The sequence below is a fragment of the Petromyzon marinus genome, chromosome 27 (assembly GCF_048934315.1).
Source record: "Petromyzon marinus isolate PM22_M1 ecotype Great Lakes invasive population chromosome 27, UKy_Petmar_22M1.pri1.0, whole genome shotgun sequence".
Classification (NCBI taxonomy): domain Eukaryota; kingdom Metazoa; phylum Chordata; class Hyperoartia; order Petromyzontiformes; family Petromyzontidae; genus Petromyzon; species Petromyzon marinus.
The window spans coordinates 4,748,498-4,773,780 of NC_133693.1; the positions used below are offsets into that span (position 1 = coordinate 4,748,498).

General features: G+C 49.9%; 1 protein-coding gene across 1 annotated transcript; it reads left to right on the forward strand.

Annotated features, from left to right (window-relative positions):
- CCDC178 (coiled-coil domain containing 178) lies at positions 1 to 24,959 on the forward strand. The gene is made up of 20 exons (XM_032961406.2): positions 1 to 306; positions 3,980 to 4,051; positions 4,850 to 4,974; positions 5,465 to 5,511; positions 5,717 to 5,796; positions 8,953 to 9,156; positions 10,403 to 10,623; positions 11,363 to 11,505; positions 12,675 to 12,828; positions 13,842 to 13,937; positions 14,053 to 14,189; positions 14,696 to 14,879; positions 15,411 to 15,473; positions 16,011 to 16,172; positions 16,768 to 16,881; positions 17,778 to 17,923; positions 19,632 to 19,791; positions 20,310 to 20,459; positions 21,393 to 21,527; positions 22,926 to 24,959. Exons 2-20 carry the CDS (start codon positions 3,991 to 3,993, stop codon positions 23,178 to 23,180), a joined length of 2,637 nt encoding a protein of 878 aa, XP_032817297.2. The 5' UTR covers positions 1 to 306; positions 3,980 to 3,990; the 3' UTR covers positions 23,181 to 24,959.
- Positions 24,960 to 25,283: the final 324 nt, after the last annotated feature.

Here is a 25,283-nt window from a genome sequence, read left to right on the forward strand (position 1 = left end):
CTCCCCCGCCCCCTAGCAACGCGCCCCGCTCAAGTGGTGACGGCGGGAGGTGGTGAGGGCGGCGTGCGGTGATCGGGGGGTCGCGGGGAGGGCAACGGAGGAGTCGCGGGGACGCCGCCGCCGCTGTACCGACTGTTCCCCGTCCTCAACTCTTCGGGCGAGGTGGTCGCCAGCAGACTTCACGGCGACAGGCTTTAGCGACGAGGCGCTTTTACCTCAGCGACGCCGTCGCGATTTCGCGGGAGCCGGCGAGTCGATCACGCGCAGTTGACAGCGCCTCTCTCAACAACCACCCACCCCCATCAGGTACTCCTACTGTAACGCACGCACGCACGTTGAACTTCTTTCGCACCCTACGTTGACGGCCGTGCTCAACCCCCGGAGGTGCGGTGTGGGGACGAAGGATTTATTTATTTTTTGCCCGCGCGAGTTGAGTTTACAAGACGGCTATACTACTGGTAGGAACCTCCTGGTTACACACCACCAGCCCGGGCACAGGGGATTATTGTGTCCGTCGTGCATACAAAAATGGGATGGGTGGGGCTGGGTGGGGAGGGGAGGGTTGGGGAGGGGCTGGGTGGGGAGGGAGGGGTTGGGTGGAGAGGGAGGGGCTGGGTGGGGAGGGAGGGGCTGGGTGGGGAGGGGAGGGTGGGGAGGGGAGGGTGGGGAGGGAGGGGCTGGGTGGGGAGGGGCTGGGTGGGGAGGGGAGGGTGGGGAGGGGCTGGGTGGGGAGGGGAGGGTGGGGAGGGAGGGGCTGGGTGGGGAGGGTGGAGAGGGAGGGGCTGGGTGGGGAGGGAGGGGCTGGGTGGAGAGGGAGGGGCTGGGTGGGGAGGGGAGGGTGGGGAGGGAGGGGCTGGGTGGGGAGGGAGGGGCTGGGTGGGGAGGGGAGGGTGGGGAGGGAGGGGCTGGGTGGGGAGGGGAGGGTGGAGAGGGAGGGGCTGGGTGGGGAGGGAGGGGCTGGGTGGGGAGGGAGGGGCTGGGTGGGGAGGGGAGGGTGGGGAGGGAGGGGCTGGGTGGGGAGGGGAGGGAGGGGCTGGGTGGGGAGGGGAGGGTGGAGAGGGAGGGGCTGGGTAGGGAGGGAGGGGCTGGGTGGGGAGGGAGGGGCTGGGTGGGGAGGGGAGGGTGGGGAGGGAGGGGTGGGGAGGGTGGGGAGGGGAGGGTGGGGAGGGGAGGGTGGAGAGGGAGGGGCTGGGTGGGGAGGGTGGAGAGGGAGGGTGGAGAGGGAGGGGCTGGGTGGGGAGGGAGGGGCTGGGTGGGGGAGGGTGGGGAGAGTGGGGAGGGAGGGGCTGGGTGGGGAGGGAGGGGCTGGGTGGGGAGGGAGGGGTTGGGTGGGGAGGGGCTGGGTGGAGAGGGGCTGGGTGGGGAGGGGAGGGTGGGGAGGGGCTGGGTGGGGAGGGGAGGGTGGGGAGGGAGGGGCTGGGTGGGGAGGGGCTGGTTGGGGAGGGGCTGGGTGGGGAGGGTGGGGCTGGGTGGGGAGGGGCTGGTTGGGGAGGGGCTGGGTGGGGAGGGTGGGGCTGGGTGGGGAGGGGAGGGTGGGGAGGGGCTGGGTGGGGAGGGGCTGGGTGGGGAGGGTGGGGCTGGATGGGGGGTGGAAGGGGTGGGGCTGGGTGGGGGGTGGGAGGGAGGGGCTGGTCACCCCGTGGTGCCCTTATAAAACTCAACGTTTAACCTACTCACACCGGCTTGTGCCCGCCCTCACAGTCGGGCATATTTGCGGAATACACCACGAGGTGCCGTGGACCCTGGCCATTGACCCTGGCCATTGACCGAGCAACCCAACGTTCCTACTAGCTCTCTCCGCAGGAATGTGTTTGAATGCGTTGTAAAGTTGAGGCAGCCGCCGCAAGTGACCATATTCGCCGGATTAGGGGCCGTCCATAAATGACCTCACGCACCTAGGGGTGGGGGGGGGTCAGACATTTGTAATGATGTGTGACAAGGGGGGGGGGGGTTGAGAAATGTGACGTCACATAAAAATGCGCAACTTTAAATAAATATAGACAACACGTTCTACTTAATTAAATACTTTTTAATAAATGTTTTCTCCTACAACATCAGAGTGCAGTGCCACATTAAATACGCACTACAATGACAATAGTTTAAAGCGATTTGAAGCATGTTTAATATATTTTTTGGGGGTGGGGGCAGAGCTTTGTGACGTCATATTTGAGAGGGTGACGAAGGGGGGGGGCTCAAAAATCGTTCAAAATCGCGTGACGTCATTTATGGACGGCCCTTATCTTATTCTTGAGCGATGTGTGTTTGCCCTGTCAAAACGTCAGGTCGGTCGTCACTCTGTAAGAGAGGCCCCTTCTCCTCTGCTGCCTTCGTTGTTCCTTCAACTCCACCCTCAACTCCATCTCAACTCCACCCTCAACTCCACCCTCAACTCCACCCTTAACTCCATCTCAACTCCATCTCAACTCCATCTCAACTTCACCTTCAACTCCATCTCAACTCCACCCTCAACTCCATCTCAACTCCACCCTCAACTCCATCTCAACTCCACCCTCAACTCCATCTCAACTCCACCCTCAACTCCACCCTCAACTCCATCTCAACTCCACCCTCAACTCCATCTCAACTCCATCTCAACTCCACCCTCAACTCCATCTCAACTCCACCCTCAACTCCACCCTCAACTCCACCCTCAACTCCATCTCAACTCCACCCTCAACTCCATCTCAACTCCATCTCAACTCCACCCTCAACTCCATCTCAACTCCACCCTCAACTCCATCTCAACTCCACCCTCAACTCCATCTCAACTCCACCCTCAACTCCACCCTCAACTCCATCTCAACTCCATCTCAACTCCACCCTCAACTCCACCCTCAACTCCATCTCAACTCCACCCTCAACTCCATCTCAACTCCACCCTCAACTCCATCTCAACTCCGCCCTCAACTCCACCCTCAACTCCATCTCAACTCCATCTCAACTCCACCCTCAACTCCACCATCAACCCCATCTCAAACCTAAAACTCCACCCTCAACTCCATCTAAACTTTATCTCAACTCCACCCTCAACTCCATCTCAACTCCACCCTACTCCATCTCAAATCCACCCTTAACTCCATCTCAACTCGACTCTCAACTCCACCATCAATGCCATCCGTGCTGCCAACTCCCTGCCTCGTTCAGGGCCCACTCATCTGCGAGTGACTTTGTGCCTTCACAAATAAATAACAAGTCCTGTATTGTGCAGTATTTGCCTCCTTTCTTTCCATGATGCACCTGTTTTCATAAAAAAACGTATTTAAAATACAGGAGCCAGGTTGTACGGTACATACAAAACTAAGCCTTCTGCACGAAAGTATGGATTAAAACATTTATGTTCAGCGAATGAAAACTCACGTACAATGTAGCGGAGAAACTCAACACATTTGGCAATAACGCCGCCTTGAAAAAGTAAATAAACGATGTTTTTTTGGGCAAGGTAGAGCGAACTCTCTGTGCTGTGAAAGACCAATGCCCGAAACGTCAACTATTCTATGTTTTTTTCTTCAGGCAATGTTATTGACGAATGTGTTGTTATTTGTGCTCGTGCACGACCGCCAATGGCAGTACAGTATCGCCAAATACTGTAATTAACATCTCCAAATACTGTAATTAACATCTCAATGCTGAAAAACCACCCCGCAAACGACTCGATGGGGATTGCAGTGAACGTAGCAACATCGCCCCCTGCTGCGAAAACGAAACAGGAACCCTCCGACAAGAGTATTGAGCCTCAAGCCAGGCTTTTCTGGGTAAACAAGTGTAATAATACTGTCATAATAAATAATACACCGACTCGAGATGCAACTGAATTTGGACACTTTATGAACATAAAATAATACAGTACCTTTGTGCGAGATATCTGATTATATCTGGCACATTTCAGATGACTTGGCCACAGGCGTTGCTACATCTTGTGACAAACGCCATCACTATACTCTGCTGTTGTTGTTATTGTCGTGCGCTTTGCCTCCCACAGATTTTGCGGTGATGCCAGACACGGAGCACTCAGCCCTCACCACAAGATGGGCTGGGCACCAGCAGACCGCAGGTTTGGCCAGGGTGCACCACTCTGTGTGATTAACTCCGTACGGTGATGTATGTGGGACGCTGCGTTCACTTGACTCGTGGCTGCCCTTTTATCGTAAAAGCAGAGAGCGCCGATCAAGACTCTATTGGCCCTCGACAAGATAAGAGCTCTGCATCTAGAGATGTGCTCACTGAATGTGATGGTAAGATGTCCCCCGTAGGAGATTACAAAACTCTATCGAAATCAGGGCTTAATTTCAAGAGGGTCTGTGGGTCGTCGAACCAAGAAATATATTGTCGCTCCCCAGCACAACACATCCTGTAAACCTCTCGCGACATCCGTGGCTGCCAGTCACATGCGTACTCCAGTCTATCAGTGCCTCTACAGCGTATGTATTTTGCAGTTGTGTTGCATAAATCTCCGATGTGTTTTCGCGTTGTGTCGCATGCCATTCGGCATATTCGACTTTTCACTCCGCGTGTTGGGACCTTTACAACCACAAAAAGTTAAGCAGTAGAATCTCAATTCTATGGGGAGAAAAAAGAAATATCTATTTTCCCACGTGTGCTGCTGGATGGGAGATGATGGGTGGGGCTTGGTAATGTCAGTGGCTTCTAGGGGGTTTCCCTCCTTCTGGAGGCAAACTGATTTGGGGCAGCCACCATTTTTAAAGGGGTCTGAGTAATCCACCAAAGCAAAATAAGTCGTTTACAATTTTTTGTCGATTAGCCTGCTTAATGGATTAATTGCCTCAGCTCTAATGCTGCTCCTGCTGCCTCTTCTCATGCGGTGGTCCCCGTTGCGTATACGCGTGTGCAGGCGAGCCAGAGAGGGGCCTGCACACCGACCCACAGCCAGAAGCTGTGCAGGAGGCTCTACCCGAGCCTGAGCCATCTCCTCTCGCCAAGAGAGTCCTGCAACTCATCCAGCATCTGCAGATAAAGGTACAGATGGGTGGTCTCAGCAGGTGCCCTTCACAACCATCATCAGCATCATAGGCCATGGTCAATCTACTGCTGGATGAAAGGCTCCCAAAAGCTGCCACCACCTCTCGCGATCTACCGATGTTATAATCCATCTAAAACATGCACATGAGCCGATTTCATCACTGCATCTCCTCCAGCGTCCCATTACTTCGTTGCTACTCTTTTATTATTCTTGACCATCGGCCAGTTTAATAAGAAATAATAATTATGATAATAGTTCACAGCTGTTTGTCAATCTACTGCTGAAGGATTTTCCTATGCCTTGTCAGTTATGGGGGTTTCTTTCATACTTAACCATGCTGGTCAGTGTGGGTTGGCGAAGGGGGTCTGGCCTAGGTACCAGGTCATGTGTTACTCGCCACAAATGTGAGAAGATTGTGACAGTTTTACACAATAAACATAACAGCCCTCATGCTGAATGTGTCTTTTTCACGTATGTGCTTCACAGACCTCCAAAAACATCTCATGCGACTCTCCACGTCCAATAATGCCCAGGTATGTAATCACTTTCGTCTATAGCTTTGCCTTTACATCATAAAAACCCATACGCATACATTATGCGGTGATGCTAATCGGAGGTGCGGGGGAAGGACAACAAACTCATGATGCTTCGTACGTATAAATTAAGATGTCATAAAAAATAGAAACACATGTGCATCTAACCGAAGAGGGTTTCTACATTCTTATATTTATGTTTCAGACGTAATCGTGAAGGTGAACAACACAATGTTTTGGACCAAATGGACCTTCGTGTAGAAGGCAAAGAAATGTACGCAAAAGGTATGATCGTCACAGCACGCACGATTGCCAAGGGCTTTTGCTTGCCAGCTGAACTACAGTTAAAATCACATGCTGCAATTGAACTAAACGGGAGAGAGAGACGGGGAGATGTATACGCAGTGGTAGTAAACAGACGGAGAGAGAGATATATCTATATATAAAAGGGAAATTTGTGAATGTGTGTCTGTTCAAAATGTTTAGCATACTTCCCGACATGCAACAAACTTGAAATTTGCCATGTGGGTACTTTCCAGACTGTACACCATGCAAAAATTATAAAAATAGACTTTTGTATTTTTTTGGGGGGGCGGGGGTGCGCAATTATGTATATATTTTACACGGCAAGTGAGCTGTGACGTCACACTTCTGTCATGTCACCCGCGCGCGGCAGCGTGACGCATTGTGCCTGCTGACGTCATCCCCCCCCAACCCTCCGCGTAGGCCGTCTATGAATCCAAGACAAGAATCCAAGTCTCGGGCGAAGCCGGGTAGTGAAGCTAGTATGAGATAAAGAGACGCAATGAGAGACATTATTTTGGTAGGGTGATTTTTTCATAGAATTTACAGCCGAGGTGCAGAAAAAACGACAATTCAAGTAAAGGTTGCTAAACAATAGAGTTTCTGCTTCATCAACACACACACGGGAGCTTTAAAGCATTGAAACCAATACACACAAATGCAAATATCACTGCGGGCATGTTTAATTATTACTTTAGAGTACAACATTATTGTTTTACCTACAGATAGTTTTCTGCAATTCTGAAAGAAACAGCTGCTCCATGACCATTTGCATATGGGCTCCCTCCACTCTCCTCTCCGACTCGGCAAATAGCCAGTGGAAAAACACCGGTGCCATGCTGGCCCCCTTGCTGTCTTGGCACAGACGCGCACTTAGAAAGGGGTAGTGATAGTCTCACCCCGGTGTCTTTACGAAACGCTCGTGGCTTCTTGCCCAAGTGAATGCTGCACGCGTGCTTTACTGATCACGTGCTTAGTGGAAGCACCGCGCAGAGTGCGTTACAGCGGTAATCTCTTGTGAGGCACTTGAACGGATGGCTGCTCGCTTAAAGGGAATATATGCTTGACACTTCAAGGGACCCTTTGCTAATTGGCATCATTACTCTGTTATTATTATTTATTACTACTACCTGGGGGAAGGAAATGTCCATTCGAACCTGATAAGTGATGGGTTTTGTCAACACTTGTTTTTTTAGAAGTGGAATGTTTTCTTCAATAGCTCCGTGCTGTTGCTACATTGAGCGGCTATGTTTGTATCGACAGCGGGTTTATTGGCCACTGGTGTTTTTGTCAAAAATGAGAAACGCTTTGTAGTTCAGGCAATATTGACACGAGTTCTCCAGTTGCTTTCGCCAGGGAGACGCTATCGATTTACCGATTTCTGCGGCGTTTACACCATGCAAAAATAATGTACAGCCCTTTGTTAATCCACTGCTGGACGAAAGTGTCGTGTCGGTGGTCGGGTTGTTTGATCATACTTCTCCGCGCCGGTCAGTGCAGGTTAGTGAAGGTGGGAGGGAAGGTACCCAGGACCGGTTGGGATATCCCTCGCCACCACGGGCGTTAGCCACGTGCGGGATTCAAAGTCGGGTTCGGTGGGTTCATAGCGCACTGCGTTAACCGCCTTTCCCCAGAAATGTATCCTGAACTCGTTTGTAGCTACGCTTCCTATGACTATTGATGCGAGATCGTGTCCATATGTTAAATAGGTTACACCTCATAGGATGGTATCCTATACGATAGTGCGTTTTGATTTTATATAATTTATACATTTTCACTCAATGTCATTTTATATTCTCCGGTTACGTGTGCTTGGTCCCTATTGATAGAATCTAAGGTAATGCAATCTTTAATCCGCATTATTTAACATAAATTGTTGTTGACATACAGCTTCGAGATCCAACAATCCAAATCATTATTATATTATGATAAAGTAAAAAAAATTGGCTTCCTGAAAAAAAACATTTCTTGCATCAATAGACTAATAGTCTCCACGACTGTTAAGGCTCCACGATCTCCCGCTCTTCCTGAATAATAACCCATGCATATGTAAGCTGGAGTTTAGCATGATTAAAATATATTAATTATTTGTCAATTAACAATGCTGCCTTATCTTAATTTTGTAACCACGTCTAACAATGATTTGATTGTAAACACGTCACTGCCATTGTGTAACCAATAGCACCATATACATTAGTCTGGTAGCAGTTAAGTGGCATTTACAACTAAAAAAGAGTTAAATTTTGATTTAAAGCTTTCGTGACTGCAGTAATTCATATTCTTAGTTTTTTCGGTAAAGTCACGTTGAAGAGAAACAACAAAATAATAAAATATATATAAACCAATAAAAAAATTCTCACGACGTTTCGACCATAACTCAAACGGTCATCTTCAGGTGTGTTGGTTTGCATAAATTTATTTTTAAACGGCGCATTTATTTATTTATAAAAAACGTTAGCGCCACGCGCAGCGATTTGGCAGTTTACCCAAGACTAGTCCATCTATATTTTGGAAAGAGGAGGGGGGAGCCGAAATTTTTTATAATGTATGCTGTCTGAAAGCCACTGTAAGCGTGAACAATGCGCCATTTAAAAATAAATTTATGCAAACCAACACACCTGAAGATGACCGTTTGAGTTATGGTCGAAACGTCGTGAGAATTTTTTATTGTTTTATATATATTTTATTATTTTGTTGTTTCTCTTCAACGTGACTTTACCGAAAAAACTAAGAATATAAAAAAGAGTTGTTTAACACAATAATGGCATCGGTGAAGCAACCTTCCATCGGCCTCCGGACGAGGTGAATGTCGCTTCTCTGTCGTGGCGGTGGTCGTCTGGAATTCACCTCCTCCTCTGTCACCGTGCTGCACATTGGCATTGACCTTTCATCGTTCGACCGTTAAGGCTTCTCTGTCTTTTTTTTAATGAATTCTCCCACGCCTCCGAATGCCCTTTTTGGATTCAACGTGTGCGCGTCATAAACGTAATAACGAACGGGTGAAATGGTGAACCGTTAGCTACGCGGCGTCGATGCTCGCACGCGAGTCCTAGAGAGGTTTCGAGAGAATGGGTGGCGGTGGAGTCGAAGACTTGAACGCGTGGCGTGTGTTTGGTGTCCCGGCCGTGTTGAGTGAAGGCGACGGAGCCGGCACAGAGCCCTGCGGCCACGCTCACCTGCGCCTGGACGAGGCGGCCGCGCTGCTGAGCTCCATGGAGCGCGAGCTGCGCCGGCTGGAGCACTCGCTGGAGCAGCAGAGCAGGCGCTGCCGCCGGCTGGGCCTCTCCGTCGAGCAGCTGGTGCTTGCGAGCCTGCGGGACGCTCCGGCCGATGTGCAGAAAGGTGACGTCGCTGGGGTGGAGAGGGAGCAAAGCTCCGTGTGTCTCTGTTGGTTCTTGAATGCATTTTAACTTTTTAACTACGGTTGAATGTGTGAACGCATTAGTTCCATCCATCTGTCTGCCTGTCTCGGTTTGTTTTCACGTGGGTAGGGGGGGGCGGCATGATAAGATTTTGTAAAGGTAATGTAGTGAGTGAAATTGCTGCTATTTCTTCATGACGTGTGACATCATCACAAGTCATGCGCGTGCCTCTCCTTTCGATTACGTGGTCGTGTGTGACATCATCTCGCGTCGTCATGTGCCGTGTGACTTCATCTCATGATTCAGCTTGGGACGTATCGTCATTGTTACCAGGACAGAGGCGTATTGTATGGCATTGCAGAATGCACGTATTGTTTTCCCCTTTTGTTAAAGTCGTTTTTTCTCATTCATTCCCATTTGTAAATCCAAACCTGTGATGGTGTCGCTGTTGAGCACAGGCAGGCAATGTATTTTACCGAGTGCTCCATAAAGTCCTCGAGACAGCAAATATAACACAATCGTATAGCCATAACGTTCTTGACATTGCAACCGTGATACGTTGGAATAAAAGATAAAAGTGAAACAAATTTGCGCGAAATATTAAAAGGCACCGTGTTTTGACGCGAAGTGTACCGAATAAACTGGCGATGATCTGTTTCTGAAAGAATAACCTGGAATGTGTAACGGCCACGGTTTTCATTCACTCTCTGAGAGAGAGAGCGAGAATGATGCATCAGAGGTGTGGGAAAACACAGACGAGCAGAAAGGCAGCCAGAACCAGCACCAGAAATTGCCGAAGCTCTGTGGTCCTATCTTTGGATGTTTGGCCAACTCCATTAACGAGTCTTTATACATGTGGAAGGAAACTGGATAACCCGGAAAAAAGAATACAGATGGAATACAGATAGAAATGAACTCACTTACTGTACTGCTATCAAACCCTAGCAAGCGAGGACATCAGAATCAGAATATTTATACTGGAGGAATCCGATGAGCTATAAAGCTCTTTTTCACAGATGTTCATGACGACCCCGACACCCACAAGTAGGGAGGGAGTTTCACAAAAATTGCGTGATCCACCAAACCTCACTGCCTCCACACAGCGCTGCTTTACAGGCACGCGCACAGCCACCAGTTGGCGCGCTCAGCCACAGGGAGCGTGCGAGATGCGAACGTTTGCACTCCGCGCGGTGCACGAGCGACTAACCGCGCCGCGTCTCGCGCAGAGCACGACCGGAGCGCCCCCGAGCTGTGCGAGCTGCTCCCTCGGCTCCAGCAGGCGGAACGAGAGGCGCGGGCGCGGCGCGACGCGGTCGCTCGCGCCGCCGACCGCGGCGGCCGCTTCCGCGACGAGCTGGAGGCCGTGCGGAGGCAGTGCCCGCTCGTCGAGGGCAAGATGCGCGCAGAGGCCGCGGCCGTGGAAGACGTTCGCCATTCGCAGGCGCAGGTGACATCTTTTGTTGTGCGTCACGAAACGGGGGGCCGGATTAACCCAAGCGGCTTCAGGCTTGGGAGGCGCCAAGTTGTTTTTCCACTGCAGAAGCTGAGCCGAGCTGTGCCACTGACGTCGATTCGCGTGTCGGGGACTCGGTGATGCTGTGTCCTCACAGTGTACGGACTGACATCGTACGCATTGCTAGCCACACCCCCAGCCCTGCCTGGCCCAAGTTAGATTCAGGTGTCTTGTGAGGCCAGCACATTATGGGTTTGTTGTGGCTCGGCACGGCAAATAGCCAGTGGAAAATCACCCTCGCCATGAGTGCCCCCCGCGCTGGCTCGGCTCGGGTGGTGTGCCAGTGGAAAAATAACCTATAAACTATTTCTATTTTACCAGGTAAGGCCCACTGAGCTATATACCTCCTTTTCAGAAACCAAATACCAGCCAAATACTCTTCAACACATGTTTATAAATGTGGAGGGAAAAACCAGAGGACCCGGAGAAAAATCCATGTGACCACGGGGAGATAAACATGCAAACTCCAAATATACAGGAGTAAAGGTTGGGATCGAACCCACGACCTCCTGTATACCAGGCGAGGTAGTTCACATCTCGCGAGCGTGGCAGCCAAAAGGAATATTGCTGTCCATTTTACTTCTTCAATGCAATATTGTATTGGCAGGTGCCCATTGAGGTGCTCGCTTTGGCGTCGTTTTAACCACCGGTTTTCTCTACGATCGAGACGCAGGCCTCCGCGGTGCTGAGCTCCGTGCTGGCCCAGCTTCAAAAGACGGAGGCGCGGCACCACGCCGTGTGTCAGGACGCCGATCGCCAGCGACGCTGCACAAGCGAGGAGACTGGCGCTCTGCAGCAATCGTTGCGAGAGCTGCAGTTAAGATAAAAAAACGCATCACGCACCTGTGTGCTCGTTCATTATTTTTTCTTTGGGCCCTTGCCAAGCCCGGGGCCAAAATCCCCAAGGTGTTACGGCTCCGGCAAACTAGAACCACTGTCAAAGTTGACTATAACAACTGTTAAAGTTATAACAGATTTCAGTGTAACGCGTTTGTAGAATCAGGTGTGGTTATTGCTGTAAGTGCTTGGGGAAAAGGGACGATGATGGGAGGAGGCAATTCCAAACTCGAGCAGCTAGAGAAGCGTTTTTCACCTGCTGTATGGTGGTTGAACGCAGCGTGGATGAGACGAAAAAGTGTTTTATGGTGCTGCTGTGAGCATTCGTGTCACGTAGCGGTGTAATCCTCTGTTAATCCACTGCCGGATGAAGGCCTTCCCGCTCCCTGTCAGTCATAGGGGTTGTTTGACCGTACTTCACCCCGGTGGTAGCAGCGGCCGAGGATCGAACTTGAGTCGCTAGACTTGTGTTCCAGTGCGCTAACCACTGTGCCACTGCTTCCACCGCCTTTGAACGTTGTTGTTGAGAAATGTTCCAGTAATCAATGAGGGACCGAATTGCTGGCCACTTAAAGAAATGGCTCTTTTCTACATGGGTGGTACCCCGTTATAATGGGACCACGTGTGGAACCGGCGGAAAGTTGACTACCCTTATCAGGGGTGGCTCACTAGACCCAGGTTTAATGGCACTGTGAGCTGGGTCTTTTAAGAAACCCGCGAAGACATGAACGCATCGCCGCCTATATATTTTTTTATTTGTATCTGCTCAGGTCTCCTAGTCACGTGCAAAAATGTATGCATTTACACACTAATACACCTTGTACAGTATTGACTGTAAACAAAACGAACGAGGATTGTGTGTTTGGCAGCAACGTACCGAATGTATGCAGATGCATATTTGCACTCGTCTCCTAGCCAGATGCAAAAATAAACACATTGCACAGCAGTAATGTTATCGCTGTATGGAGCCAAGTCAACACAAGAGGACATGTTCATTAATAACGGGGCGGAGGAGGGGGGGATACAAGCATGGTTGTTCGTTCTGACGAGGGATAATACCGTAATATTTCCGCATCTCTTAGGACCCTTGTTCACACGCCACCACATTTCACACCCGCGCCGCGTGCCTACTTTGTGTGGGGCGACAGGACGGAGGTCTCGCAGGCACGGAGTCTGTTCACCGCGTACGATCGGAAAATTGCCGAATCGAAGATTAAAATTGAGGAGATTGAGAAGATTCACAAGGCCATGCAGGAGCAATGTAAGGAGCTGAACGCGGAAGAGGCAGAGCAGCAGATGGAGGTATTCTCGACCTACAAGCCAGCAGCGCACAGTCACGTTTGCCAATTAAGAAATGTTGGCCTTTGCGTATGTATATGCATATATGTTGAACTTATTTCGCACCGTACGTAGGCCGACCGTGCTTATAGGAGGTGCCGGGGAAGAACAACCTAAACGCAAAAAGCAGTTCGAAAGAAATGGGTTTTCAATCTAGATTTAAAAGTGCATAGCTCCAGTGGTTTCCTAATATCGGAAGGAAGAGCGTTCCAGACGGGCCGCAGAAGCGCATCTGAAAGCGCGCGATGCGGTAACCGCCTTTGTTTGATGGCTTGTTATGCATACTTCACCACGGAATCAAAACTCGAGTTGGCAGGTTCATCACGCAGCACGCTAATCGCTGCACGGCCGCTGTCCCCCTCACTGTGACTACACACGACCAACAAAACTGCAGGAAATGAAAATGCCTTGCCGGTGTCTAAGGGTGGCTGATGTTGGGAACCCCAAAGCTTAACCCGAGAATGCAGCGTTTGGTTCTAAGAGACTGATTCTGCCACACAGCAAAGAGGGCGTGGGCTAGATTCTCGACTCAGGCATCTTTCTGTTTTACCCTTGTTCTGCATGGGTTTTCCTTCTGGGTTCTCCAGTTTCCTTCCCATAGATGAAAAAAAAACCTAAACAATGGTATTGGCCAAACATTCCAATGCTGAGAAATGACATGAAAGTTACTCGGCTGGGATTATACTAAAGCGACGTCACGCCCTGCTCCAAAGATTTGGTAGGACCCTCCTAAAAAAGAGTCTCGAGACTTTTCCCGGGTAAACAAGCGTAAAAACGATGACGATATACTTCGATATATGACTACGTTACAGTTTGGTCTGATGTCGTTAGCCTGTGAATGTTCTCCAAAAAAAATGAAATACTTCCGAGAACAAACGCATGTTGGAAAAGTCGGTTGTTTCAAACTTGTAGAAGTGCATTCAGTGGATATGTTCAACTTTTATTTGTTCATCATCTGCACGTGGTTATGCACACAGGTGAAGAAGATCGAGAATATACTCAGGAAGCAGGAACGCAAGCACAATAAACTTATTCAAGACTGCAACGTCCTGCAAGAACAAAAACAGAACCTGGTAAGATTGACGGATCGTGGCCACTTCCGCACCCGGAACCGCTTTGATTGTGCAGATCGCATCGCTGAAAAGGGTCTCGCGGCAAAATTAATACCACGCGGCGATGTTTTGCTAGAGACTTCACCTGGAGATGGAGATCAAAGCACTTCAGAGCAAAGAGCAGGTGTACACCAAGCAGCTGCATCACCTGCATGAAGAGAACAAGGCTTCCGCTTTGGAACTTAAGAACTTGAGAGGCCAGGCCACCAAAAGGTATAGCACTGTTTCACTGTGGTTAAAAGCCTCACCGTGTATTCACATGTAATTCAATTCAAAATATATTTCAAATCTATCGGCGTTTTTGACATTCCGGACCAAAATAGTCCAAGCAGTATTTGTTCAGGCAAGCAAACCAGCAAACTCTGGACCTTATTTGGGATATTCTGGGTCTCGTCAGCAGAGTTGGGGATCGTTACACAAATAGTGCTTGATTGGCAAGAGCACTCCATCTAAACTATGAGAACCAATGCAAAAATACCACACAAGGGTTTCACTGCTCTGAACAGCATTCTGAGTAGATGCTTCATGCCATTGCACGACGTCAATAACAACTGTAAGAAAGAAAAAGCAACCGAAAGAAAATAGTCACCTTGCTACGCTTGTAATATATACCGATTAGCGAGTTCCACTGTGACATCCAATGGCATAAATAAAGTAGTCACGAAGGACGTCGCTTCACATTGTCGATACGTTGAATGACGGGCGAATGTCCACCACAGTGAGCTGGCGACGGAGTCGGTGCTGACAGAGACGCAGCGTTTCCTTGGCGACGTGGCCAAGATGGCCGCGCAGCAGGAGCAGCTGCCGGTCACGCTTGCCTCCGTGCAGGCCAAGAGGTCGCGCGTCGAGGCCGCCCTCCAGCAGGCTGAGAAGGTCGCGCGGATGAAGGAGGCCAACCTCAAGGTGAGGAAGTCCAGACGTGGATCTGTCCACGTGCCTCAGCGACGCGGGCCGCCCGGCGCCGTTCATTATAACTGCTGGCTAGATAATGTCACGGCCAATAAGCCACGCACTTTGTTTAGACGTGGTGGAGCGGCAGGGCGTTTGCCGCTCGTTGCGTAGCTTCGTTTGTTTGAGCCCGGCAGCCGTCCTGGTTAATGCTGCAGGATGTGTTGCATGCACGTACATGTGTATGTATGTTGAACGTCTTTCGCACCGTACGTAGCCGGCCGTGCTAATCGGAGGTGCGGCAGAAGGACAAGAAACTTAATACAAAAAGCAGCTCTTAAAAAATTAGTTTTCAATAGATATTTAATGATCACCAAAAACTATTTGTTTACCTTCAAGACAATGGAACATCTGATTGGACGGCTGTCCACTGTTACTCATTTCCCAGAATCACCTCTGACATAATTCATGATCACATCTCCATTAAACGTCGCTTTTCCCTGCGCACGACGTCAAAGTGGACCTTGTTCTATGTTTGTGTTGCAGAATACTGTGGAGACAATGAAGAGAGACCTGGCGCGAGAGGTGAAGAGCAAGGAGAGAGCTGAGGTTGGGATACAACACAGATCTCCCCCAACTCGCGAAATGCAAAGCTTTTAAACAGGGCCCATCTAAACATTATACAAAAATCTATTTATTTTGTCTGGTAAATATCACTGACATACTAATATTCAGAGTCTCAAGGGGGAAGGGTGGGGGAGAACAAACCCCCCTTCTCCCCCTCCTTCTTGGATCCGCCACTGCCCTGAATGTAGAAGCTAAACCTTACAATTGTCTCTATTCTGAGAATGGGTAAGTGAAGGAAAATAAATGGGAAAGGGAATAGGGGGGAAATGATGTAAAAGGAACGGAAAAACGGGAGCAAAGGGTCGGGAAAGATGAGGATAGGGGAAGAAGAAGCTACGCAAGGGCCTCACACGCTGCTACACGAAGCGGCGTCCGTTTTCACAGAGTGCGGTTGGCCACACAGAAGCCACGTGATATATGGGAGGCTTCAGCCGATCTGGACGTATCGACGTGACCGTGCTTTTCTGGCGGCGGAGCGCGAGCGAGCTGCCCCCGTCCGTGCGTGTTCGCGCGTTTCAGGCCGCGCTGGACAGGGGGCGAGCGGAGCTGCAGCGGAGCCGCGCCGAGGTGGAGGGGGAGTGCCGCGCTGCGCAGGCCCGCGCCGCCCACGCGGCCGAGCGCCGCCTGCAGATGGAGGGCAGCACGGACAGCGAGCGCCAGCAGCACGCGCACAGCCAGCAGGTAGGGATGGCCGCGGGATACCAGATGCAGGGCAGCACGGACAGCGAGCGCCGCGAGATGCTTGTGTCGTTGCATGCCCAGTTAGTGCTGCTTGTCTGCTGTTGCAAGGTAGTCTCCCTGCCCATACGTGTGCAATAATATCCCCGAATACATTTAAACGTGTCTTTAACTTCATTTTAATTTTTACTACAAATGCTTTTTAAATGTAGATTTTCCGAGCCATCTTTCGTTCCAGGAAATTATTTTTGTTTCTGCGCATGTTTAGCTGTCATCCGCAACACGGTCGTTTTTGTGCTTCACTGTTGCTCTTCATTTTTATCTGATCGCTTTCTTCATTCCGGTGACCCAGGTCCGTCACTCTTACAAAATGAAACCATCCTGGTCTCTTTTTTAATTCTCACCCGGCCTCAACAATTTGACACCTGAACTCGCCCCATACTCCCTTTTAACCACGGCCTTCATGACATGGCACCGTGCAAACGATTGTCGCGCGTATCGTTGATGACTGTCCACTGAAGTCCAGCGGAAGCTCTGTGAGAACTACACTCGGCCACCGAAGACGCTGTCGCGAAGGTCTCCTTTGCTCTGACGGCAGATGCTGGAGTCACTCCAGCAGCAGCTCGGGGACGTGTCCCTCAAGAAGGCGACCATGGAACGGGAGCTCAAGGAGCAGACGGCGGGGATTGAGGTCGCACTGCGAGCCGCAAAGGTGAGGCAGCAAGGGAATCACCCTTCCCTTGAAATGACGTCGTACAAATACGATGCGGAAACGAATGTAAGGCTTGCTCCTTCGTGAAAGGTTTTTCCGCTCCACGTAAAAATATCGTCCGCTTTTAAGGATATAAGGCTACAATCGAGTGGAGAGGTCCATTCGGCCCACCGCTGTGAGTAGCGGATCGATTCCAGGATATGATCGAGGCGTCTCTTGAAGAAGAGTCCCGAGTGAATCGGCTTCCACCGTGTGCGCTGTAGGCAGCCCGTTCCGCCGCTCCTTGCATAAAAAAACATCGTCGCTTCCTGGCCTCGGTCCTCAACTCTATCGGTGTCAGACTGTGTGGCGTGCGTTCGTGAACTTTTCGAGAGACGGTTTGGTGAGACTAAAGGGAATGGTGGTGACAGTCGATGAGCGGTTGATGGATTGATTAGTTTGAAGATTGTTACTCTGTTGCTTGAGTGCCATTGCCATTTCCCTTTGATTCCTTTTTATTTCCTGCCCGTCTATGCCCCGAGACTACTCTTGTGTGAATTAAAAGTGGCTGTAGTTGGAATCTCGCGGGAACTGTTTAATATTTTTGTTAAATTTTCGTGGAACGCGTTCTAATCGTCAATTTAACTCGCATTATTTACAGCCCCTTGTAATCCACATTCCGTTTTCTGGGATGGACTACGTGTTGTGATTGCTTCTTCCCCGGAAGCCTTTACCACGCGCTACTGTGTGGGGCATCTTCAGGAGTTGTGGAGGCCAGCGGCGGCAGCGCGTGGCGCAAGACCGAGAGGAGAAACGGTCAGCGTGCGGTCCAACCCGAAAAAATCGCAACTTGGACGGTTCATTCTTGATTTCACGAAGTTCTAATCACACACGTGCACTGCGCGCGGTGCGCCTAGGAGCGGAGGGACGAGGCGGTCCCACAAGCACAGCACATGCAGGAGACAGCGCTCGTGCTGCGCGAGGAGCTCGCCCGCCTGCGCCCTTCGCTGCTCATCTTCGACAAACTCCGCACCAACACGGAGGAGGCCCTGAACCACTTACAGTTCCGTTGCACCGTTGTTCCACCATTTTTCTGCCGTTCCGCCGTTCCAACCTAAAAATTTTCTCTCATCGCTCGCGCTCTTTGTCTTTTTCGACGCATTTTTATCTTGTCTATCTGTTGATATTGTGGAAAATATAGCGACCACTGGAGGCTGCAAGGGCCACACCGACCCATCACATACAACACGTGTGAATGTGAAAATATAGATTCTCACGTACGGTTTGATAAGTTGTATATTGGGAGCTTGAGAATCGATAATAATCTATGAATCGATGCGTCATCACTGCTTGTAGCTCATTAGCAAGGGCTGTTCCATCCCTGAAACTTTTTCTTTTGTATTTTCACCCCTCAAATTGTGTCTGAATTGTACTATCGGCGTTGTGTCACAGTGGACCGGTGCATCGAGCACGTGACTTGTAGCCCCAGCCACAGTGAGAGGGACGCTGGGTACAGAACTATATCCCGGCTCACCAACTCGGACAGACCCAGCGGGACATCAATCCCCGACTGCTAAGTCACTGCGGTTGCCTGCTTTCATTTTCCCCAATTTTATCTCAGTTACGCTCTCGACACAAAGCAGCTGCCCACAGAAACGGATGTCATGGAGCTACCTCTGTGATTCCTTCAACTGATGTCTGATCCACGCAGTATGAGGCAGCACTTTCCCACCCGCCCTGCCATGGAGAGCAATGTTTGTCGCATGACAGAACTCGAATAGCACCATATTAAATGCGGAGTCAAATTTAACGTAATGAGGGTTTGTTGTTGTGCAGTCACTTGTGACCGAGCTGAGACCATAAACTCGCTGCGCTTGAGAATCCGGTTTAATCACAGGTCACACTTGGGTTCGAACCCAGGTTCTCGGCCATGCCAGCTCAACGCTGTGACCTCTGAACGAACAAGCATGGCCACCTCATCCTACCACTCAAATTCTAAGCTTTTAAGTCGATCACTCGTAGACACTGCCTGTGATATTGAGGCCGCAGGGGCAGCATTACCACCGTTACCTGTATTTGTCACCGTTATCTATCAGTCGTGACTTTATCTTCGGTCGTGCATTCAACCTTGAGATAATCTGCCCGAGCCGATTTGCACCGCAGGGAATTCTGTTTGCAATATTTTATTTTCCCCAATGCGATGTGGCCGCTGTTGGCGACGCAAGTCACTCTTGCAAAATTTGAGACTCATCCTGGTCTCTTCAGAAACAATGCAAATGTTTATCTGGTGATGCTGCTGAGTTAGCAGCGGTGCACAAAGCACAATTAAGGAACAAAACAAAAAACTTAAAACACGTTCGCCAACAGAAACAAATAACAGGTGACATTACAGGCAAATGGCCCTCCCTTCTTAATGGCCCTTCATGGTCTGAAGAAGGAGCCATTGGCCAAAGAGTGCCTATTTGATTTTTTTCTCTCCAAAGGGCCACAGTGACATTGCCGAGAGTTTCCTTCTGGTATCTTCAGCCCTCCCCTGGCTCAACAAAATAACGCTTGAACGCGTTTGATCCCCGAACGTGCACGCGCCACTTCGAACGATGGCTCCGTCTCGCTGGCTCGGGCTCGCCGTCGGCGAAGCCGCGAGCGATCTCTCTTTCTCCGTTCCGGTTAGCAACGGCGAGCGACCGTCGCCGATTGCCTCGTTCGCCTCTCGCCCCCCCCCTCCCCACCCCCCCCCCCCGCCGCCCCCCTCGGGTGCCGCGGCGTGTCAGGATCGAGACCGGGGAGCTGCGTGGCCGCTGCGAGGACAGGCGCGCCGTGCTGACGGCCCTGCGGGACGAGCTGAGCGCGTGCGTCGCACGGAGTCGCGGCTCGCGGACCGCGCACGCCGCGCTCGTCGCCTCGCGCGCCCGCGTCCTCGGCGACGCCGAGGTGACGGGCAGTGGGCTCCGGCGTTATCTTAGTCAGCGATGTTTTGGTTTTTATTTACAGTCTCCAACGATAGTGTTCTTCTTCCAGCGTATGGAAGGTACGTGTAAATTATACGCCCAGGTTTAAGTTTGCGATAATAGCTTCGGGAGTAGCGCGACTCATGTCCAGTCCGCAGGAGAGTGGGCGTAGAACGATGCGGTTGCGGTTCACGATGTGGCCCATTGTTTGGTTCGGGTGGCCGCAGTCACCGCACTGTGTGGTGGGGGAGGGGGGTCATCTTTAATTTCCCTATTATGGAAGAGGTGTGCGCAGCAGTGACCAGTCGCCGCTATCGAAGCGGTTGATGGAGCCACCTAAACGCATTAAGCACCGCGTACGTTGTAAACGGGCAGGCTCATTCCATACGGCCAAGAGCGCGGGCAATTTTCACGCGCCTCGCATTGCTGCCGTTAACGGGGGGGGGGGGGTGGAGGGGGGCGAATTTTTCACGACATCCGGCCGCTGGTTGCGTTTCGCAGGCTGAACTGGAGGCAGAATTGCGGAGTAACTCGACGCTGGCCTGCCAATATCGGGAATTGCAAGAGAAGCACTTGGAGACAAAAGCTCGAACCGCCGCCCTCTGTGAACAGCGACTGAGGCTGGAGTCCGCCGTCCAAGACCACGAGCAGGTGAAGCCCCTCCCCCCATCGTGACCGTCCCTCGTGGCAGCGGTGACGGGAGAGGCAATGCCACCGTTGCTGGGAACGTTGTGTCCATCCTGCGCATGGACATTGACCATTGGTGCTACACAAAAGGGAGGACGTCCGTTTTAAAGGCAAGGCTGTGTTTGGAAAACGCCGCCACTGAGCCGGCCGGGTGGCTCAGAAGTTGAATCCAGGTTTCAGCCACCTGTGATTAAACTGTGGATTCAAGTGAAGTGAGTTGATGGTTTCAGCGCAGTCACAGATGACTGCACGTTAAAAAAAAAAAAAAACCTATTGCGTTTTATTTGGTTCTGTGCTTATTTTACTAAATTCCCGCTGTTGGTAATTAATAAATATATATCGGTTTACTGATTTGCTCAAACATTACCGTCAGTGATGTGGCGTGTGGAAAAGTGGTGCCCTCTACTGCGTGGGCCGGAGGTCAACTGAATGGGATCTCAGATGTGGCTCTTTGAAAGCCACTTTCGTGGGCCATTCATAACATGAAGGACTAAACTACTCCGCGAGAGATCCAAATGGATACTTGATTTCATGACATCATCGCGACAGCTCAATAATCGTGTCTGAATATCCAGCTCTGAGAATTAAAAATGTTGTTTATACTGTCATTCCGTGACCATTACTGTCAGTGACATGGTCGGCAGGGAAGTGCTGCCTTCTACTGTTAGGACCAGAGGTCACTTAAAGGGATCTCAGATGTGTCGTGTCTATTTTTGTGGAGCTACTTTAATTATTATATTATCACTGCTGTGCGAGAGCTCCAAATGAATTATTTGTCTTGTGCGATGACGCCAAGAGCATAATCGGCACAAAATAAATTTGGCGCAGGGACAACAACAAAATAATGAAAAGGTTGTGCTTTCACTGACGTCTCTCTCCTCTCAAACCCAATTTCAGCTCCAGCTACTGCAGGCCCGCATGCAGGCGTTGCTGATGCGCTACCTCCGCCACAGAGGCTTGTGTGGTCAGGCCAGCCTCGACGAGCTCCAGGCCCAGTCCTGGAACGATGCACAGCAGGTGGTGGAGATTCAGGTAGGAGAACGCAAGCTGACCACCTAGCACGTGCCACAGCCCCCTGTGTGCCAATCCACTGCTGGATGAGGGCCTTGCTGCGCCGTGCGGGGCCGTGGGCATTGTTTCATCGTACTTCACCGCGCTGGTCACAGCCGGTCGGTGAAGTTGGGGAGTATAAATGCGGGAGCGTAGGGAGAGGTAAAGGTGCAGCCCTGCAATTGCTTGCTGCTATAAATTGTCCACATGGTGATAAGCCACTTCGTTGAGCTATCATCTGTGATGGCCAGGTCGCTTCTGAAAGAGAAGCCAAAAGCTCAGTGGCCTTTACCTGCTAAGATAAACAAATTGTTTAGTTTTATTTGAATATATTTTTAAGTGATTTGTTTGCCTTTCCTATACTTTGTACTCCTATCGTGTTTTGTATTATTTTCTGTTGTAACGTTCTGACCTGCCCCAACCGGACATCTGTGAAAAAAATGCTTTATAGCACATCAGATTCCTCCAGTACAAATACATATTCTGATTCTGGCGGAAAGGCGTCCACGAGAGAGCAATCTGGAGAGGCCCCTGTAGAGAGTATTCTTGACGAGTCTTCCACACTGGCCAGACGTCTTTAAAGAGGTGGGAGTACCCACACTTTACCCCACCACAGTCGAGTACAAGATTGGGGAACACAGAAGAATGTATTTTGCTGCCTTCTGATGTCCACGATGTAGCTTCTGCAGCAGTCTACGATATCCTATTTTATCCACAGTAGCTGCCTATCCACGAACTATCCAGGCCCAAGTCTGCAAAGCCTCCCAGGTCTGACGATATTCGACTCATGAAAACGAGACAATTATATATCCTTCCTTTTGTAGGCAATGTTATTGACTAATGTGTGGAGTTTTTTTTTGCGTCGTACTCGTGTTGGAGTATACCTTGGTATACCTCATCTATCACCATCACCTTGGCCACTGGATCTCTCAGCATCGTTCTGGGCCATTTTGGTCATGGGTTCTTATTCCATGTGGCTCCAGAAGAGGCACGATCGATGCCTTGTTAGTGCTGAAATCAATACGATGGGCCCATATTAAACTTTTTTTGTTTGTTTCTTAAGGGAAGAACTGCAAACCTCTCCCTTAGATTCCTTGACTCAATATCTGTGGAGTGTAGTTTGGAAAGCTCTGCTGTGCACTATGCTGCCACCATTACGATCCGGCGAAGCAATAATCCGCCTGCATAACCAGCTGATTCTATAACTCCATCTCCTCTCGGACGCATCCCATACCCCGGCTGCCGCTCCATCGCTATTCTTGACCATCAGCCATTGTCCATCCTAGCCACGACACGTCCTGCCCAAACCCCGCTTGCGACGTCAAGTGTGGAGTGTGAAGCGGTGTCGGTAGAGGAGGTTTTGTTCACTGTTGTTTGCAGGGGGATGTAGAGGAGGCTCTGAAGAGGGTCGTCGAGTTCTTGAGAGCTCCTGATGAGAGCCGGGACTCGGTGGAACGTGTTTTCATCACGGCTGAGCACGAAACGTCGCCAGCAGAGGGCAGCAACGCAGAGTCCTCGACGCCACTCGGGACACGTGACACCACTCACGCTGACTCCATCGCTGTCAACTCCTTATCAGTGCCTACCTTATTACAGACCAATCCAGACCTTATTGGTCACCCCGTGCCCTTATAAATCTCAACGTTCATCCGACAAAGTCCCATCACAAGGGAGAAACACAAATAAATAGGCAAAAAATTGTTTTTCCCCCGTATTTAAACGGCTGTACGCCATATGGTATTGAAAACTTAATTTCCCTGCACAGGAATACGGGATAAACCATATCTTTTGACAAGTGTGTAACTGCTAAACATTTTTGTTTTACCAGGTAAGGCCCAATGAGCTGCTCCTTTTCAGAAGCGATCTGACTACAAATGATCGCCTAACGAAGTGGCGTATAATGTGGAAATGTACAGCAGCCAAATACTCTCAATGCATGTCCAAATGTGGAGGGGGAAAATCGGAGGCCCTGGAGAAAAAGCCACACGACCAGGGGGACAGCATGCAAATTCCAAATATACAGGAGTCAAGGTCGGGATCGAACCCACGACATCCTGTATACCAGACGAGGTAGTTAACATCTCGTCATCGTGGCGCCTATTATAATGTAATAGGCGACGTTTTTGGGCATGACCCTTCTTCACAGCACCATAGGTAGGCCAGAGAAGCTAGTATCAGCAAACTAATTTGTTTAACTTTGAAGACAAAAGGTAGTTGATTATTATTTTTAGTTGATCCGTCATAATCGTCCCAGGTCTCCTCGCATCGTTTGACCCAATCAATGCAGTTTGTTCCACACAACTGTTCCACAGTAAATGACGAATGTTCATACATTAGCCATCCCGTCATATAGAATATAACCATGGATTCTTAATAACTGTGTGAGTAGTATTAATATATTGTAATGATGATAAACGAATGATAACATGTAATGTATGATATTACAAGTGACATATCGTGTAGGATATATGATAAAAATGTATAGATTTTTTTGAAAATTTGTTTACTTATGAAACAGCGTATAAGACAAAAGCCACGGCAGTAACCAGGAAACATGCATTCATAAACACGTGTGCACAGCATTGTCAGTGATTATAACGGTATTATTGAACGGGGTGAAACGTAGTATTGTAATTGTAAATTGGTTATCAATTGGGTTACAGTATATCAGAGCAAACTAGTTTTTAAAGGGGTACAGTATCGTCCCGGTAATCATGCTGTTAATAAAGAGACAGGGCAGAATGACAAACACCAGCAACTCTTACGCATTTGCAGAATCTGGACACAATCTGTAAGGAACATTTTCGAAGCCAGTGTCTTGTCTACTAGTGACAGCTAAGCGATAATAATTATAATGGAACACTGCTGATGACATTTAAAAATAAAACAATGTGTGACTCTGGCTACATTTGGTAAAAAACAAAATGATTGCATAACTGCTGCCCTACGTCTTCCCCATAACATCCCAATGGTGAAACAAATTAATAACTGTACCTGCAAATTACTCTATTTGGATTAGAGTACAGTATAGGACAAGTAGCAACATCACCCCCCGACTGCGGAAACTTGGCAAGATTCTGAAAAAGAGTTGAGACTCGGCGCTTTCCCTGGGTAAACAAGCGTAGGTGTAATAGTAATGGAAGCAAATGTAAGACAGAATGCATTCATCAATCCACAGATATGGATTGTTAGATTCTTATGGAGTAAAAATGGAACCTGCCAATGGTTCTGACCACATGCCAAAGTTGGGCCAATGGTTCCGATACCATGCCAACGTTGGGCCAATTGTTCCGATAACATGCCAACGTTGGGGCAATGGTTCAGACCACATGCCGACGTTGGGCCAATGGCATGTTTACCCGGTGGTAGCCATGTGTACGCGTGAATAAAAACAACACGAAGTGATATCTGCAATAGTGTCAGACTTTATTTATTTTCGAAGTCTAATGAGGCTTTTTAAACGGCGGGCGCCTGAATTCTGCCACAGCGTGCAGCCTGCGACAGGACATACCAGGACAATTGCAATCGCCACCAGCCTGTTCACCACACTGTGTACAAGTACAGGGCATTACTTGGACAGCGCCCTACAATTATCAATGTTGCACACGTGTGTTGGTCCGGTGGGAGTTTGTTTGGATAGGGCTTTGATGATGGGTGCGAGTGTTGGTAGAAGCCTCGTGCACTGCACTACGAATCTGACGACCCCAGTTCGATTCCCCCGCTCACGACCAAACAACG